Raw genomic sequence first — 14192 nt, forward strand, 5'->3', positions numbered from 1 at the left:
GAGTTGTAGGGAGTAGAGTGGGTGTGAGGCTAAGACGGCGCTCATCACTTAGCTCCAGGTGAGAATAATGGCATTAAGCCTCTCTGTGTGCTGGAGTCTCAGTCAGCTGAATAATGCTATTATCACTAAGCTGCTCTTTCACTGCTCTTTCAACATGACCCAAACACCCAGCTGTTTCACCCTATGACATTAGCATACACTGTGTGTGTGGGTGGGGTGGGGGGGTCATCTCCATCAGGTTAACCAGGGGTCGTAGGGGGGTCATTTTAATGTTCCTGTTCACACTTAAAACTCATCACGTAGCTGAAGAGACCCCTCCCCGTCGCTCCTTCTCTACTAAGTGTTTACTATCTTGTCATGACTCTAAGCTGGTTTTAACACGGTCCTGCTCTGTTTGGTTACTGACACCAAAAACATGTTTACAGGTCTCTGCTCTGAGTTCAGGGTTCATACTGGGACATGAAATCCTTGAAAATGCTTGAATTTGAATGTTTTGTTTTAAGGTTGAAAGTACATGAAAGTTCTCAGTACTGTAAGTGTATGCTATCATGATAGATAGTTATTACAGTTAGCAAATCCTGGAGGATAATCATTCAGTCTGCAAGAGAACTACAGCTTAAGAGATTTATTTTCCAGCAAGACGATGACCAAAGCACAGGGAGAAAGCCACACAGAAATGGTTTTCGGACAATAAGGCAAATGTTCTTGAGTGGCCAAGTCAAAGCCCAGACCTCAAACCATTAGAGAATTTGTGGCTGACTGGAAAAAGGCTGTTCACACCTTGAGCAGTTTTGCAAAGAAGAATGGAGTAAAATTTCAGCCCAAATGTGTAAGCCCAAAAGAAAGTTTCAGCTGTTTTCAATGTGAAGAGTTTTGCATGTGCAGTATTTTTCTCAGATTTAAGAAAGCACAACAAAAACAGAATTTTAAAATATTTTTAAGAAATAAGGTCCGGTAATTAATGTCCCTGACTGTTTGCCTCTGTGTGTTCTGTAGCTCCTTGACCTCTTCATGGTGTGGGATTGGTCCACGTACCTGGCAGACTATGGCCAGCCGACCTCCAAATACCTGAGAGTGAATCCAGCTACAGCCCTGGCTCTGCTGGAGAAGTGAGTACTTCTTTTTTTATACATCCCCATGATTTCAGTCTTTATTTAAGAGTGTGGTCCTTTTTGAGTGCATGGCAGGGATTTTGTATTGAACATTTTAATGCTTTACTTTTGGTACAAATGTGATGCTTATTATCCTTCCAGCTAATGATGGTATGTAAGGCCAACAATAATCTGATACCATGGTAGAGGTCTTGTTATGGTGTGACAGAAAAGGATTCTGTATTAACACAAATATATGCAGTTTGTTCTCAGATTGTGAGATGCTTTTGTGAACATTTCAATCCTTGTACATTTCTCATATTTGTATTATTGCAGCTAATAAGCCCATGATTTAATATGGCAGCCTTGTATGTTTTCCTCCTCTTGTTGTGTTTTTGTTTCCTTCCTCTTCTCTAAATGTTTTTTCTCTGCGGTTTTATTTTTTCTGCTGCCCAGAGTCTACAGAGGGTAGGTGCAGCTTCTTCTCTGCCTTTCTTTGGCATTTCAAATGCATGCTCTTACAGTGTAAACTCTGCATTATAGTGTATATTAATTGAGTTATAATAGATGATAAGTGAGTCAGTAATGGACAGTTAGTTCAGCAGTATACTCAGTAAGACATGCTTGAATGGAAACCAAACACCAGGCTTAATTTTGTTTAGAAATAAGAGGAAACACTTTCTCCTTTATTTGTCCCTTTTAAGACCTCCAAGAAATACACCTCTCTACATGCCATTATTATAACGATACTGTGCCACTGAGCTAAGGTCCAACCCTTTAAGATTCACCATTGGTGGTCTCCCTACACTGACATTATGATGTGCATTTTGTTATTATAATAATAGAAGAACATTAAATACATTTTCTCCATGTGGACCCTGGATCAAATCCCCATCAGATGGATCTTTTCTGGGTGGATGTTTCTCTGTGGATGCATGAATTTCCTCATGTACTTCTGCTTCCTTCCACAGTCCAGAACATGCTTGTTAGGTTAATTTGTGACTCTAAATTGTCCAGAGATGTGGATATTAGTGTCAGGTTAACACCAGAAGTTAAAACCAGAAGTTTACATATACTGTATAAAAAGATACATGACCTTTTTTTCTCACCATCTGAAGTTAAATCAGACGAAAGCTTTCCTGTTGTAGGTCAGTTAGGATTACCAAAATTATTTCTAATTTCTAAATGCCAGAATAATAAGGGAGAAAATGTTATATAGATGTTTTATTACTTCAGTCAAAGTCAGAAGTTTGCATATACTAAGATTACTATGCCTTTGAACATATTGGGAAAGCCCAGATGATAATGTCATGTCTGTGGGAGTTTCTGATAGGTTAATAGACAACATTTGAGTTAATTGGAGGCACACCTTAAACACATTGCTTCCTTGTTTGACATCATGGACAAGTCCAAAAAAATCAGCCAAGATATCAAGAAGAGGATTGTGGACCTCCACAAGTCTGGTTCATCCTTGGGTACGATTTCCAGATACCTGAAGGTGCCACATTCGTCTGTTCAAACTGTTAAACACTTGTATTAACTCCATGGGAATGTCCAGCCAACGTCCCACTCAGGAAGGAGGTGGGTTCTGTGTCCCAGAGATGAACATGCTTTGGTGCCAAATGTGCATATCAACCCTAGAAGCAAAAGCAAAAGAGCTTGTGAAGATGCTGTTGAAGCTGGTCAGAGAGTGTCATTATCCACAGAGAAAGGAGTCCTGTACCTACATGGGCTGAAAGGCCACTCAGTGATGAAGAAGCCATTACTCCAAAAGCAACATAAAAGGCCAGGTTACAGTTTGAAAATGCACACAGGAACGAAGATGTTTATTTTTGGAGGCAAAAACTTTGAACTGTTTGGCCATAATTACCATCGTTACATTTGGAGGAAAAAGGGGGAAGCTTGCAAGCCAGAGAACACCATCCCAACTGTGGAGTATGGGGGTGGCACCATCATGTTGTTAGGGTGTTTTGCTGCAGGAGGGACTGGTGTACTTCACAAAATAGATGTCATTATGTCGAAATATCAAAGTAACATCTCAAGACATCAGCCAGAAAGTTAAAGCTTTGGCACAAATGGGTCTTCCAAATGGACAGTGACCCTAATCTTACTCCCAAATTAGTTACAAAGTGGCTTAAAGACAACAAAGTCAATGTTTTGGAGTGGCCATCACAAAGCCCTGATCTCAATCCTAGAGAAAATTTTGCGGGCAGAGCTGACAAGACTCGTGTGAGCAAGGCTGACTCAGTTACACCAGCTCTGTCAGGAGGAATGGGCCAGAATTCCAGCTAATTATTGTGAGAAGCTTGTGGAAGTGTCAGAATTTTGCGTTGTTCTTTGACAGATGGACGAGAGAGAATTAGTTCAGCTTAAACCAAAAATGTTACCCAAAATGTTTGACCCAAGTCATACAGTTTAAAGGCATTGCCACCAAATAAGAAAAGGGGACCAGACTTACAAACGGAACATAAAAGTGTCTGTCCATCCTTGGTTAAAAGCGTCTTTTTGCTGCCAATTCTTCCTGACTCTCTCTGTCCATGTTTCTCTCAACAGACAGCACCCAACTGTATTCACTAAACTGGTGGAATCATGTCTCACCTTTAAAGCTGAATTTAAAAATCTCTGAATCTCTGAGTAAATGTAAATCTCTGGTATGTCTTTGTTTGTCTGCAGGATGAAGGACACGAGTAAGAAGAACAACATCTTCTCTCAGTTCAGGAAGAATGACAGAGACAAACAGAAGCTGATAGAGACTGTGGTCAAACAGCTGAGGAGTCTGGTCAACGGCATGTCCTCCTAAACACAGGTTTACACCCAGACCCAAAAACAGGAGCGGTGTGCGTGTGTCACAGAGAAATTAAGAAGGAAACATGCATGCACACACTGAACTGCCAAGACTCTACTAGACATAACACGTCTAATAACACACAACATGACAGGGAATTTAAACAGAGAAAAGGGACAAACACGCATCACGTAAAGGCACAGCAATACACACATACTGTACAAGGCATGCAGGGAACAGACACAAACATGAAGTCCTAACCTCTCCTTACTGTTAAACCCGACTCAATACTCCATGTAAATAACATACCCACACATAAAACCCAACACAGTTTACTCAACTGAACAGTACAATGTTGTAAAGTATTTTTAATGGTGATGATCAGACAAACTATGTTTTGTACATCTGTGAGAGTGTAATGATTGAACCTGCAGACACAGAGCGTGACATGCAAGTGCTGGGACAGTGAGGTCAAAGTTCAACCCATACTGTAACAGTTAAGTACCTAAAAATCCTAAAAGAATTATCCTGACTAATGTCAAACATGGATATAATCTCTGTGAAGGCCCTTTATGTTTCACTATGAAGCCAAATGACAGCAATTACCATGTTAGAAATGCTGACTTTACTTAAACTTCAATCAGTGTAAGGCAAAATGATCTACTTAAGACTGGATCTTCTGGATTTTTTTTTTTTTTTTTTAATTCAAGGAAGTTTCCCCTTCAGAGAACAATATTTTGGTTTAAATTGCCATGCAGGGATCTGCAAAGTTAAGCTGTGTTTACATGCCAGGCCAGCATTTGGCAGCGTGACTTTGGGATGAATCAACAATTGCATGGCACAATATAAAGTTATGTTCTAGAAATAAACACATTGCAACAATTACAGATGAAGCAACGTATCATGAATAAAAGGAGGAAAAGGTCAAAGGTCTAACGTGAAATAAAATTATGCATGGATCCATTTTAGAAGTTGTTACACAGACGTTGACTGCCTTTGGCTTCTTTAGCTGCAGCCAAAGCTAACATAGCTATGCTAGCTAGATAAATAATGTTACTAGATAAGCAAATGTAGCTTGATTAGCTCAAGCAACATGAGCTTTAAAAAAAAAAAAAAGAAGCTAAAGCTAACATAGCTACATGGGCTTAGTTAGCTGCTATGTGAGCTTAGCATGAGCTACATTAGCTATGTAGCTGTTATTTAGCCAGCTTTAGCAATGTGAGCTTTAGCAAACTTAGCTATCTTAGCTATTTATCTAGTAGCCACTTTGTGACTTTAGCTTAAGCTATGTAAGCTACATTGCTATGTTAGCTACATAGCTCTGTTATCTATGCTGCTTATGCCCTGGGGGGGTATTTACTGCATAAGAATGTTTTCCTGGAGGGCAAGCTTTTTCCCTGTAAGTAGACTGTTTACTCGACTTTTTTAATCATTTTGTAATCAGGTGTTGTAAGTCCGTTTTTTTAACGTTTAGTTTCTGTTATTTTAACTGTACCTTATTCCTCACTCTAACCCTTAACAAAAGTTGAACCTGATTACATTAAAAAAAAGTCTAATGTGTGTTTCTGTTCTGAAATACATGATATCTCTCAGATTCTTGTACAAGCCCATTGGGCTTCATTCCCTCCTTGCACCATTTTTTGTTAATGTGTGCTAAATAAATAAAACTAAACCTAACGAACAGTCTGCAGACTGTCTTCGAAAATTGTGGAATTTCCATTAAAGTGGATCCCAAAATTTGAACAAATTTTAGAAATTTAGCAAAATGAAGTACAAATTAGTGCATATTTCCCTTCTTTACAGTTAAGCACATCACAGCCCAAGTATCAAGAGACTACAGGTCAAGCAGCAGGTGGTGCTGCTTATGAAAAAAAAAAGAATACTGCAGAGGAGGAGGGCTTGGCACTTCATTGCATTATGTTTGATATTAGAGGTGCTGGAGAAAATCCGTTCCTGTAAGAACTGCAAAAATTGCAGATAATTTCTACAACTCTTTATAGAGTGTAAATGTCCAAAAAAGATATTTTCAAACAATCTTGATTTCATCGTTAACAATTTATAACAGTAGCCAGTTTAAGCACCACAAACCCTGCAGCTTATTTTAGCTTTACTGTCAGCATTGTTAGACAAATATCTCTGTTTGAATTTGGTATCCACCCAATATGTAAGAAAAGACAGAGGCTCATTGTCCCAGCACTTGAACCGTTGTTTCTGTGTTTGCATGTGTGCAGAAACTGAGTGATGCTGAGGTCTGGAATGGATGGATGGAGAGATGAATGGATGATGACGTCTCGAAAGACTGATGTTCATGAAAAAGTGAAGTTCTGTTAAACCTCTCGGTGGATTTTCTCGCTGTAATTCTTTTTTTTTCTGCCTCACATGCATTTGTACATTTGAAAACCCCCCAAAAAGACATGACCATCACAGCCAGGCTTTATGAAGAGACTGTATATGAAGGTGACTCTCAGATTGTACCAGGAATATTTGCAGTGTCACTTTCAATGTAAATGAGAAAAAGGGTAGAAACCTTAAATTATTTTGTTGTTTTTGTGTTACAAAACAAACAGTTAAGGGGCTTCCAGATGGGATGGAGTGCACTGTCAAACCCTGTCACGCATGTTGCCCTGTGACGACACTGTGGTGCATGCAGTAGGAGGAAAGATTATCCCACAATTGCAAATGGTAGTTAAAACATAATTTAATGATTTCAGCTCATCAGTTCTTTTGAATCTTGGTCTCCCAAACAAGCTGTTAAAATGCTTCCTTCTCAGCCTGAACTAAAATGAAAATGGCAGCTCAAGGACGGTCATAAACTCTCCCAAATCCCATCTTTCTCTGAGGACATCATAAACCTACAACCTTTTTCTTTGATGCTCTTCCTCCCTCACAGATATATGCAAAGGCTTTCTTTCCAATAATGAACTGACCCACTGGATATCTCAAGATATAACAAAGTAAAGCTACTGCTAGGTGGTTATATGCTTCTGCACCTTACTAACTTGTTGCTGTTCTGTTGTATGCCTTTTTTATGCTTACATGAGTCTTGAGCTGCACCCTTATTGTAGCTAAAGAAGGCTTAGCCCCCCCCCCCCATCAAAAACATGATACATTGCTGTCAAAAATCAATTCAATTAAATATCAATTAATTATTTGAATTGTTTCATTGATAAATCCCTACAACATCACACCTCTGAAAATGACGCATTTTCCTATCATAATATCTTTGCAATAGCTATTTCATAAGCATTTAATCATGATTTTATCTAATACCTGCAAATCTAATTTTAATAACAAAGCTTCACAAGTCCGCTGAGCTTTTCTACGTCCCTCCAAGGGGGTCATGGACCCTAGGTTCAAGTAGAAACTTTGGTAACTGAGAGGACCGCATTGTTTTTATTTCTCTGCCAGAGGGTCAAACTGATTTTGGCCTTCTGGCAGTGAAATGAATCTGATTTTATTTTGAAAATTTCCATTCTGAGACATATGGCATCTCAGATGAACAGTTGTGAGAGTGGTTGTCAAAAGTGACTATCTGCAGCCAGACTGTCCCCTAAGACGGCCCTTGAGAAAAACACAAGAACACAAAAGATTCATGTCACAGTGACATTTGACCTCCAAATTCTCATCAGATTATCCTGGAGTCAGAGTGGACATTTGAGCAATGTCTGAAAAAAAAAGTGGATTAAAGTGTTCTTTAGATATCATATTCACATATGTGAAAATGGGGCTAATGGTCTTGATATTTGACCTGTGACCTCCCGTTTCCAATCTGTTCATCCTTGAGGTAAAGTGAACAGTCATTCAAGGTTTGAAGAAGGTTTTTCAAAGCATTCTGGTGGTATCATGTTCACAAGAATGTGCTTGGCTATCACTGGCAGGGAGACATAAAAATATCTATTTTATTACAACTAACACAAACTACTTCCTGACCATGCATTTGGTCACAAACTTGTGTTTTAGATGGATATCACTTAGGCGTTTGTGCACCACTCCTGCACCAAACTCAGCACACACCACCTCCTATCTGAAAGCTTCTTTCTGCAGACTTAGGTCGGGTCTATGAAGGTTGTTGTATTGGATTTATGAGTGAACAGCAAACTGCTGTGTTGGATTGTTCCAGCGGTCCCTGCATGAAGAGATCGTAAATGAAGGTTTTCATCTGATGTCATACAGAAAATAATGACATCTCTCATGAGATTTGGATATGTTTGGCGTAAATGCAAGCAGAATACACAACTCTTAAGAATGTGAGTCAAGGTTAACATCTTGGAAACCTTTGAGAAGATTTTTTCCTCTGCATAAACTCCGCAGGCCCTAACTCCAGTCACTTTAAAGGTTAAAGACTTTATTTATGTGATTTTGACTACAGTTGTCTTTCAACTCACTCCAACTACTTCATTCATACTCGAAAACTTCTGTAAATGTTATGTTACCAGTGATTATGTACACATATTCTCTATTTAACAGTTCTATAACTTGCAGTGTATTTTTTTGTTCCTCAGGGTGAAATGAAGCTTTAGAAACTCATAACCCACATCCAGTTTATCCACAAAGCACAGCAATAATGAATCGGTTCTTTTAACAGCCTCTCAAACCTGCACGCGACTCCTGATGTTTTATAATGAGACTGTTTTTATTGGCTTTATGTTTGGAGTCTGTGCTCCACTTTCAGCAGCATTTTTGCACTGAAATGGATTTTTCCTTTAAGATTTATTTTGCCTCTTTTTTAAAGTTGCTTGTAAATGCCACTGTATATACTGCATATTTTGTAAAGAATATTCCAGCAGTGTGTCTGCTACAAACAGAACTGGAGGTAGACATGGTGATGTGCACCTCTATAGATAACTAAGTAAATATATAATAAGAGTTTGACTTTGTTGCTTCCTTGGTGAACAGCTCGACAGTGTGAGGAGCTCAGTGATTTACATTGGTACCTTCTCTCCACTCATCTGCATGGTTACCATACAATAATGCTTTATTATGTTCAAGCATAAACCCTGTGTAAAAAATGTGAAGTATGTAAATAACAGTCCAGAGGATTTCAAGTGACTGCTTATTGGTATTATCCAAAATAAAGGACGATTCCAAATAATGTTTCAACCAAACGGTTTGTCTGTATCAATTTGTTCTCATGAATAAACCTGACATGCCAGAAAAACTGGTGGATAGATCTGTTGCATGTAATATGTTCAACATCCGTCTGAGAAACAGTCCATGGTCTGTGTTTGGGAAGAGCAGAACCTTTGAAAAAAAAAACTGTGAGGGTGACCGGAGGAATATTCTGTTTGTGGCATTCATTATGAGCCAATCAGGACAAAACATATGACAAAGTGTGGATGGGAGGTAAACTACATACAGGGCCAAAAAAGTATTCATCACCTTCGGAGCATTGTCTTGCTGGAAAATAAGTCCACAAGCCATAGTTCATTTTACCCTATACCTTAACAGACTTCCAGAGCCGGCTGCTGAGAAGCACCCCCACAGCGTGATGCTGCCACCACCATGCTTCCCAGCGGGGATGGTGTATTTGTGGTGATGTGCAGTGCTTGGTTTCTCCCAAACTTAACATCTTATCTGCTTGATCTCATCAGACCAAAGAACTTAACCAAGGAGTCTCCCACATGCCTTTTGACAAACTCTAGTCCAGATTTAATCTTTTTTACTTTAGTAGAGTTAGTTACCTAAACAAATACAGTACCTGTAAAAAGTATTCACCCCCTTAGATATTTTACCCTTTTATTGATTTTATGAATCAATCAATAAAATGGTCAGTATAATTTGGCTTTTTGGATGAAAAAAAAATCAGCATTTTCCTTATTTTGCCATATTCATTTTACCCTCTACCGTTGTAAGCCTTCCAGGGCCGGCTGCCAAGAAGCATTTCCTCAGCATGATGCTGCCACCTCCGTGCTTCACAGTGGGGTTGTATGCAGAGTCTCTCCCATCTCAGCTGCTGAAGCTTGTAACTCCAATGGAGTAGTCATGGGTGTCTTGGTGGGCTCTCTCACAGATTTAAGCATGTGCCATACTAACTTCATTTCTTGCTGGATTAAACCAAACTCATATGCTTTTTCAGTAACCTTTTCTCTTAGTTGCTTGGAGTGTTCTTTTGTCTTCATGGTGTATTGGTAGCCAGGAATACTGATTAACCAATAACTGGACCTTACAGACACAGGTGTCTTTATACTACAATTCCTTGATAAACATCCACTGCTCTCAGGTGGTCTTTAAAGGGGGTGAATATTTATGCAGTCACTTATTTTACATTGAATATTTTTACTTAATTGACATAACTTTGTAGAAACCAGTTTTCACTTTGACATTAAAGAGTTTTTGTGTCAAAAAGCCAAATTTTAGCAACCATGATTGATTTATAAAATTAATAAAAGGGTAAACATCAAAGAGTGAATATTTTTATAGACACTGTTACAGGAGTTTAACAGGCAGCTGCTGTTGTTTGGTATCAGCAGAGCTATTTAGTTTATCAAATTCATGATGAATCTAACCAGGAGAAGAATAGAAACATCTTTCAACAAAGAAACTCTTTCAGTGCAGTTCTTTGCTCTTCTTTTAATTAAAAAAAACCTAGCCAGTTCTTCCTAAAACTGCCACTATAGCATCATTAACACTAATCTCTTCACCAGCCGCTATTTCCATAGCGACCACCAGGCTCTCCACATGATTACATTGATTGGTTCATCATTTCTCTGAACAATGAATATTTTATATAGAAGATTTGCAATATGGATCTGCCTGATGGCAGACATGGAATCAGGCCTATCCATTGGTTTTGCAAGACTAAAAACTCTACAATAAAAGACAGAAATTAAACACTGACCAACTTGCAGAAGCAGAAAAAATTAAACAAGTTCCTTATTTATGTCTATAGCAAAAGTTCTGCCATATTTCTGCATAGTATTTAGTGAAATTATTTTTTACAACCAATTCAACCTTAAGACTTGCTACAAAGATTTAAATATAAATAGTACTTCTAATATGGGCAGTCTTTACGGCAAGAGGTGTTAAAATCCCAGTTGCATTGTGTTCCCACCCTGTGGCACCACCCAGCTCCAGCCTTCTGTGACCCTTAATGGGATGAGCAGTGTAAAAATGGATGAATTTTGAGTAATCACAAGTCAATATTTCCGGCTTAATTGCACATTACATTTGTATTAGATCCTCTTCAGTAACAGAATTGCATGATCTGTAAAGAGGAAAAGGCTTTAACTTTTTTTTAAACATTTATTACCTGCAAAATTTAAAGTTTTCATCAATAATTGGTCCAAAATCTGCCTCTATAATCAGCCAGACCAGTCCAATCAGCTCTATGTACTGGGATGCTGCAGAGATGTTTGACTCAATCTTGAAAGGGCTGCCAGTTTAGAGATCTGAGGACTGTAATGGGCCATTCTTTCTAGGTTGGCTGCAGCAATTTGGATGATCTGCGGCTGTCTGATGGATTTTTTTAGTCAGAGCTGTTAAAACACAGTTATTGTAATCCAGCCTGCTCTCTGCATCCTCTTTGGACAGAAATCCGTTACGCCTTGCTACATTTTTATGATGACAATAGGTGAGTTTAGTAACTCTATTTATGTGGCTGTTAAACTTGAGGTCTGAGTCCATGTGTGCACCAAGATTTCTGGTTTGATTTGAGTCAAGGTAAGCGCTGACTTTTCAAAAAAAAAAAAGTCCAGTTCTGACACTTAACTGACGCTGTAGATTCATCCACGCTAATCTCTTTACAGGCCGCCATTGCTTACAGGCTTGTTTTCACTTCAGCTAAACCACACCTGGAGTTACTGCCTCCTTCACCTCAAACTGCTGATTGGTCCAATCATTCTCTGACCAGGAACAAGAGTAACAACTTGAAGCTTCACATGTCAGATGTGCATGGTGGCAGACATGGAATCTGGCTGATCTGGCAATTTTGCGACATCAGCCAAGAATTAGAAATTGTGCAGAAAACAACATGCATGAGACAAACAGGTGTGTTAGTGTGACTTTGGTGTGTGCACAACTAAAGTTAAACAAAAGGAGAAATGTGCACGGTGAACTGTGGCATGGTTATTTGAATAGAAATATAACAGAATTTAAACAGTGGTGTCTACTGAAACAGTCTGGGGATAGTGCATCTTTCCACTGTTGTCTTTAACTGGCCCATGGGTGACGTAGTCTATGTGTCGTGTATGTGCTCCTCTGCCTTCTTTTCACACAACAACAGGAGCGTCACTTCTTCTGTGAAAGTTTTCGGTCTTCGTGGATGTCTCCCTCGGAGCCTCGCTGTGTCCCACCACACACACGCTAACTGGGAAACAGCAAGTGAACTTTGGCCTGGGTCAGCGCCTGAATGCGAGGATCCCTGTCGCCGCAGATGTAATGAGGCGAGAGACATTTGGAGAGCTCTATTATGAGTGGACGCCAGCGACCCTGCCAACACACAACCACACAGAAATGTGTTTGTTTTCCTCAGAGGGTCTCTCAGCTCCACTGTCGTGTTTAATTCTGCCACCGCTCTTATTTAACATTGTGACCTTTTTTCTGTGGACTCCTCCTCCACCTCTCTTCATCGACACGAGACAAAAGACGGGGAAAATGACATGAGAGAGATTTGGGTTTGTTTTGCAGGGTAAAGGTGAAACGTCTAAAACAAATGTGAAGTACAAGTGCACAAAATAAAAAACGGATTAAAACATGCATCCTTTTTTTTAGTCAGAATATCATCGATAATATTAAAGGTCAAGTATGAGGAGAAGTGTTGGTATGAAATCTGACATTATTTACAGATAATATCATATTTGCCCCTTTGAAATGGAGATAGTTGTTACCTGCATTTAGGTACAGACAAGATGGACATAATCATAATTTATCGTTGCTCAGACTAGAGTAAAAAATGTACTGAATCCCTAGTTACAGTTCTCAATGTTCTAATTTCAAAACAATGACCTAAAGAGATTTTCAGCCCAGTTTGACTCGCTGCATCGCTGCTTTACCCGTTAAAGCCAATGGCCACCAAAAAACATTTTTATTTGAAAATTGTGCATACCCCACTTAACAATTGTGGGATCAGCTTGGGTGTGCTGTTCGTGCCAGAGTGACCAACACAACCACATGGGCTACTTGTGACAAATGCTGGTTGAAGAATGGGATGCCATCCCACAGCAGTGTGTGACCAGGCTGGTGACCAGCATAAGGAGGAGGTGCCAGGCTGTTGTGGCTGTGTATGGTTCTTCCACACACTACTGAGGCTCCTGTTTGTTTAATGAATACATTGCTAATATGTCTTGTTTCTTCAGACTTCAATCATCCAATCCACCAAACAAGAGTCAATGGCAAAATAAGCTGTTTGGGATTAGCAGAGAAGATTTGGCAAATTTTTCATGGGCGTGACCCACATCAGCTCATCCCACAAATGCATGTTCCTTACAAATGTGGCACCATTTAAAAGGGAAATAAACAGGCTTTTCACAGCATAAGATTGATTTGCAAGAGGCTTTGTTACAACAAAGAAATAATCTACCTAACACACATTTACTTTTTTTTTTTTATTAAATTGAGAATCTGCCAAAACATCCAAATATATTTGGGATGGGCCGGGCAAGTCTACATGCTGCATATATCCAAAAGAATTTAGAACCCTTTCACTCTTCTCAGTTTTGTTATGTTACAGTTGTTATAGCTGTTACATTGCTATTTTATTTCTCAATAATCCACGGATAGCAGAGTGGCTATACAGAAGCTTCTCTCCAGTGCAAAATGCATGAAAGCCCACTTGGAGTCTGCAAAAAAACTCCATGTGAAGCCAAGCGATCTTTAATGTGTTTTGCGCTGGAGAGAGGCTTCTATCTAGCCACTCTTCCATAAAGCACAGATCAGTGGAGGGCTGCAGTGATGATTGTCCTTCTGTAACTTTGACCCATCTCAACATTGGAGCTCAGACACCCCTTAGAAGAGTCCCGGTTGTGCCAAACTTTTTCCATTTCAGAATCATGGAGGCCACTGTGCTCTCTGGAACCTTCAGTGCAAAAGAATAGTTTGTAGCCTTCCCCAGATCTGTGCCTTACAACAATCCTGTCTCTGAGCTCTGCAGGCACTTTCTTTGACCTCCTGTCTTGGGTTTAGCTCTCTTGCATTGTCAGCTGTAAGGCCTTCTATAGAGAGGTGTGTACCTTTCCAAATCCAGTGAAGGGGGTCTGAATACCTCTGATTGTTATATGTTGTATACAGCATGATAAAGATAGATGAAATGTGAGATATTGAAAATAATCTCAGTTCATTTATTAGGGCTGTTTGGGGTGCAGCAATGTGTTCCCGTGTCA

At 39.4% G+C, this 14192-nt stretch overlaps 1 protein-coding gene across 4 annotated transcripts in view; it reads left to right on the top strand.

Annotated features, from left to right (window-relative positions):
* The window catches only part of exoc6 (exocyst complex component 6), a 68239-nt gene extending 59258 nt beyond the window's left edge, over positions 1-8981 (top strand). For all 4 annotated transcript variants that reach the window (XM_041815382.1, XM_041815383.1, XM_041815385.1 and 1 more), the window contains 2 exons: positions 997-1109; positions 3765-8981. In XM_041815382.1, coding sequence (XP_041671316.1) covers positions 997-1109; positions 3765-3891 — 240 coding nt within the window. In that variant the 3' untranslated portion in view covers positions 3892-8981. The remainder of the gene's footprint in view (positions 1-996; positions 1110-3764) is intronic.
* The last annotated feature ends 5211 nt before the right edge of the window (positions 8982-14192 follow it).

This window comes from Cheilinus undulatus, linkage group 20 (assembly GCF_018320785.1).
Source record: "Cheilinus undulatus linkage group 20, ASM1832078v1, whole genome shotgun sequence".
Classification (NCBI taxonomy): domain Eukaryota; kingdom Metazoa; phylum Chordata; class Actinopteri; order Labriformes; family Labridae; genus Cheilinus; species Cheilinus undulatus.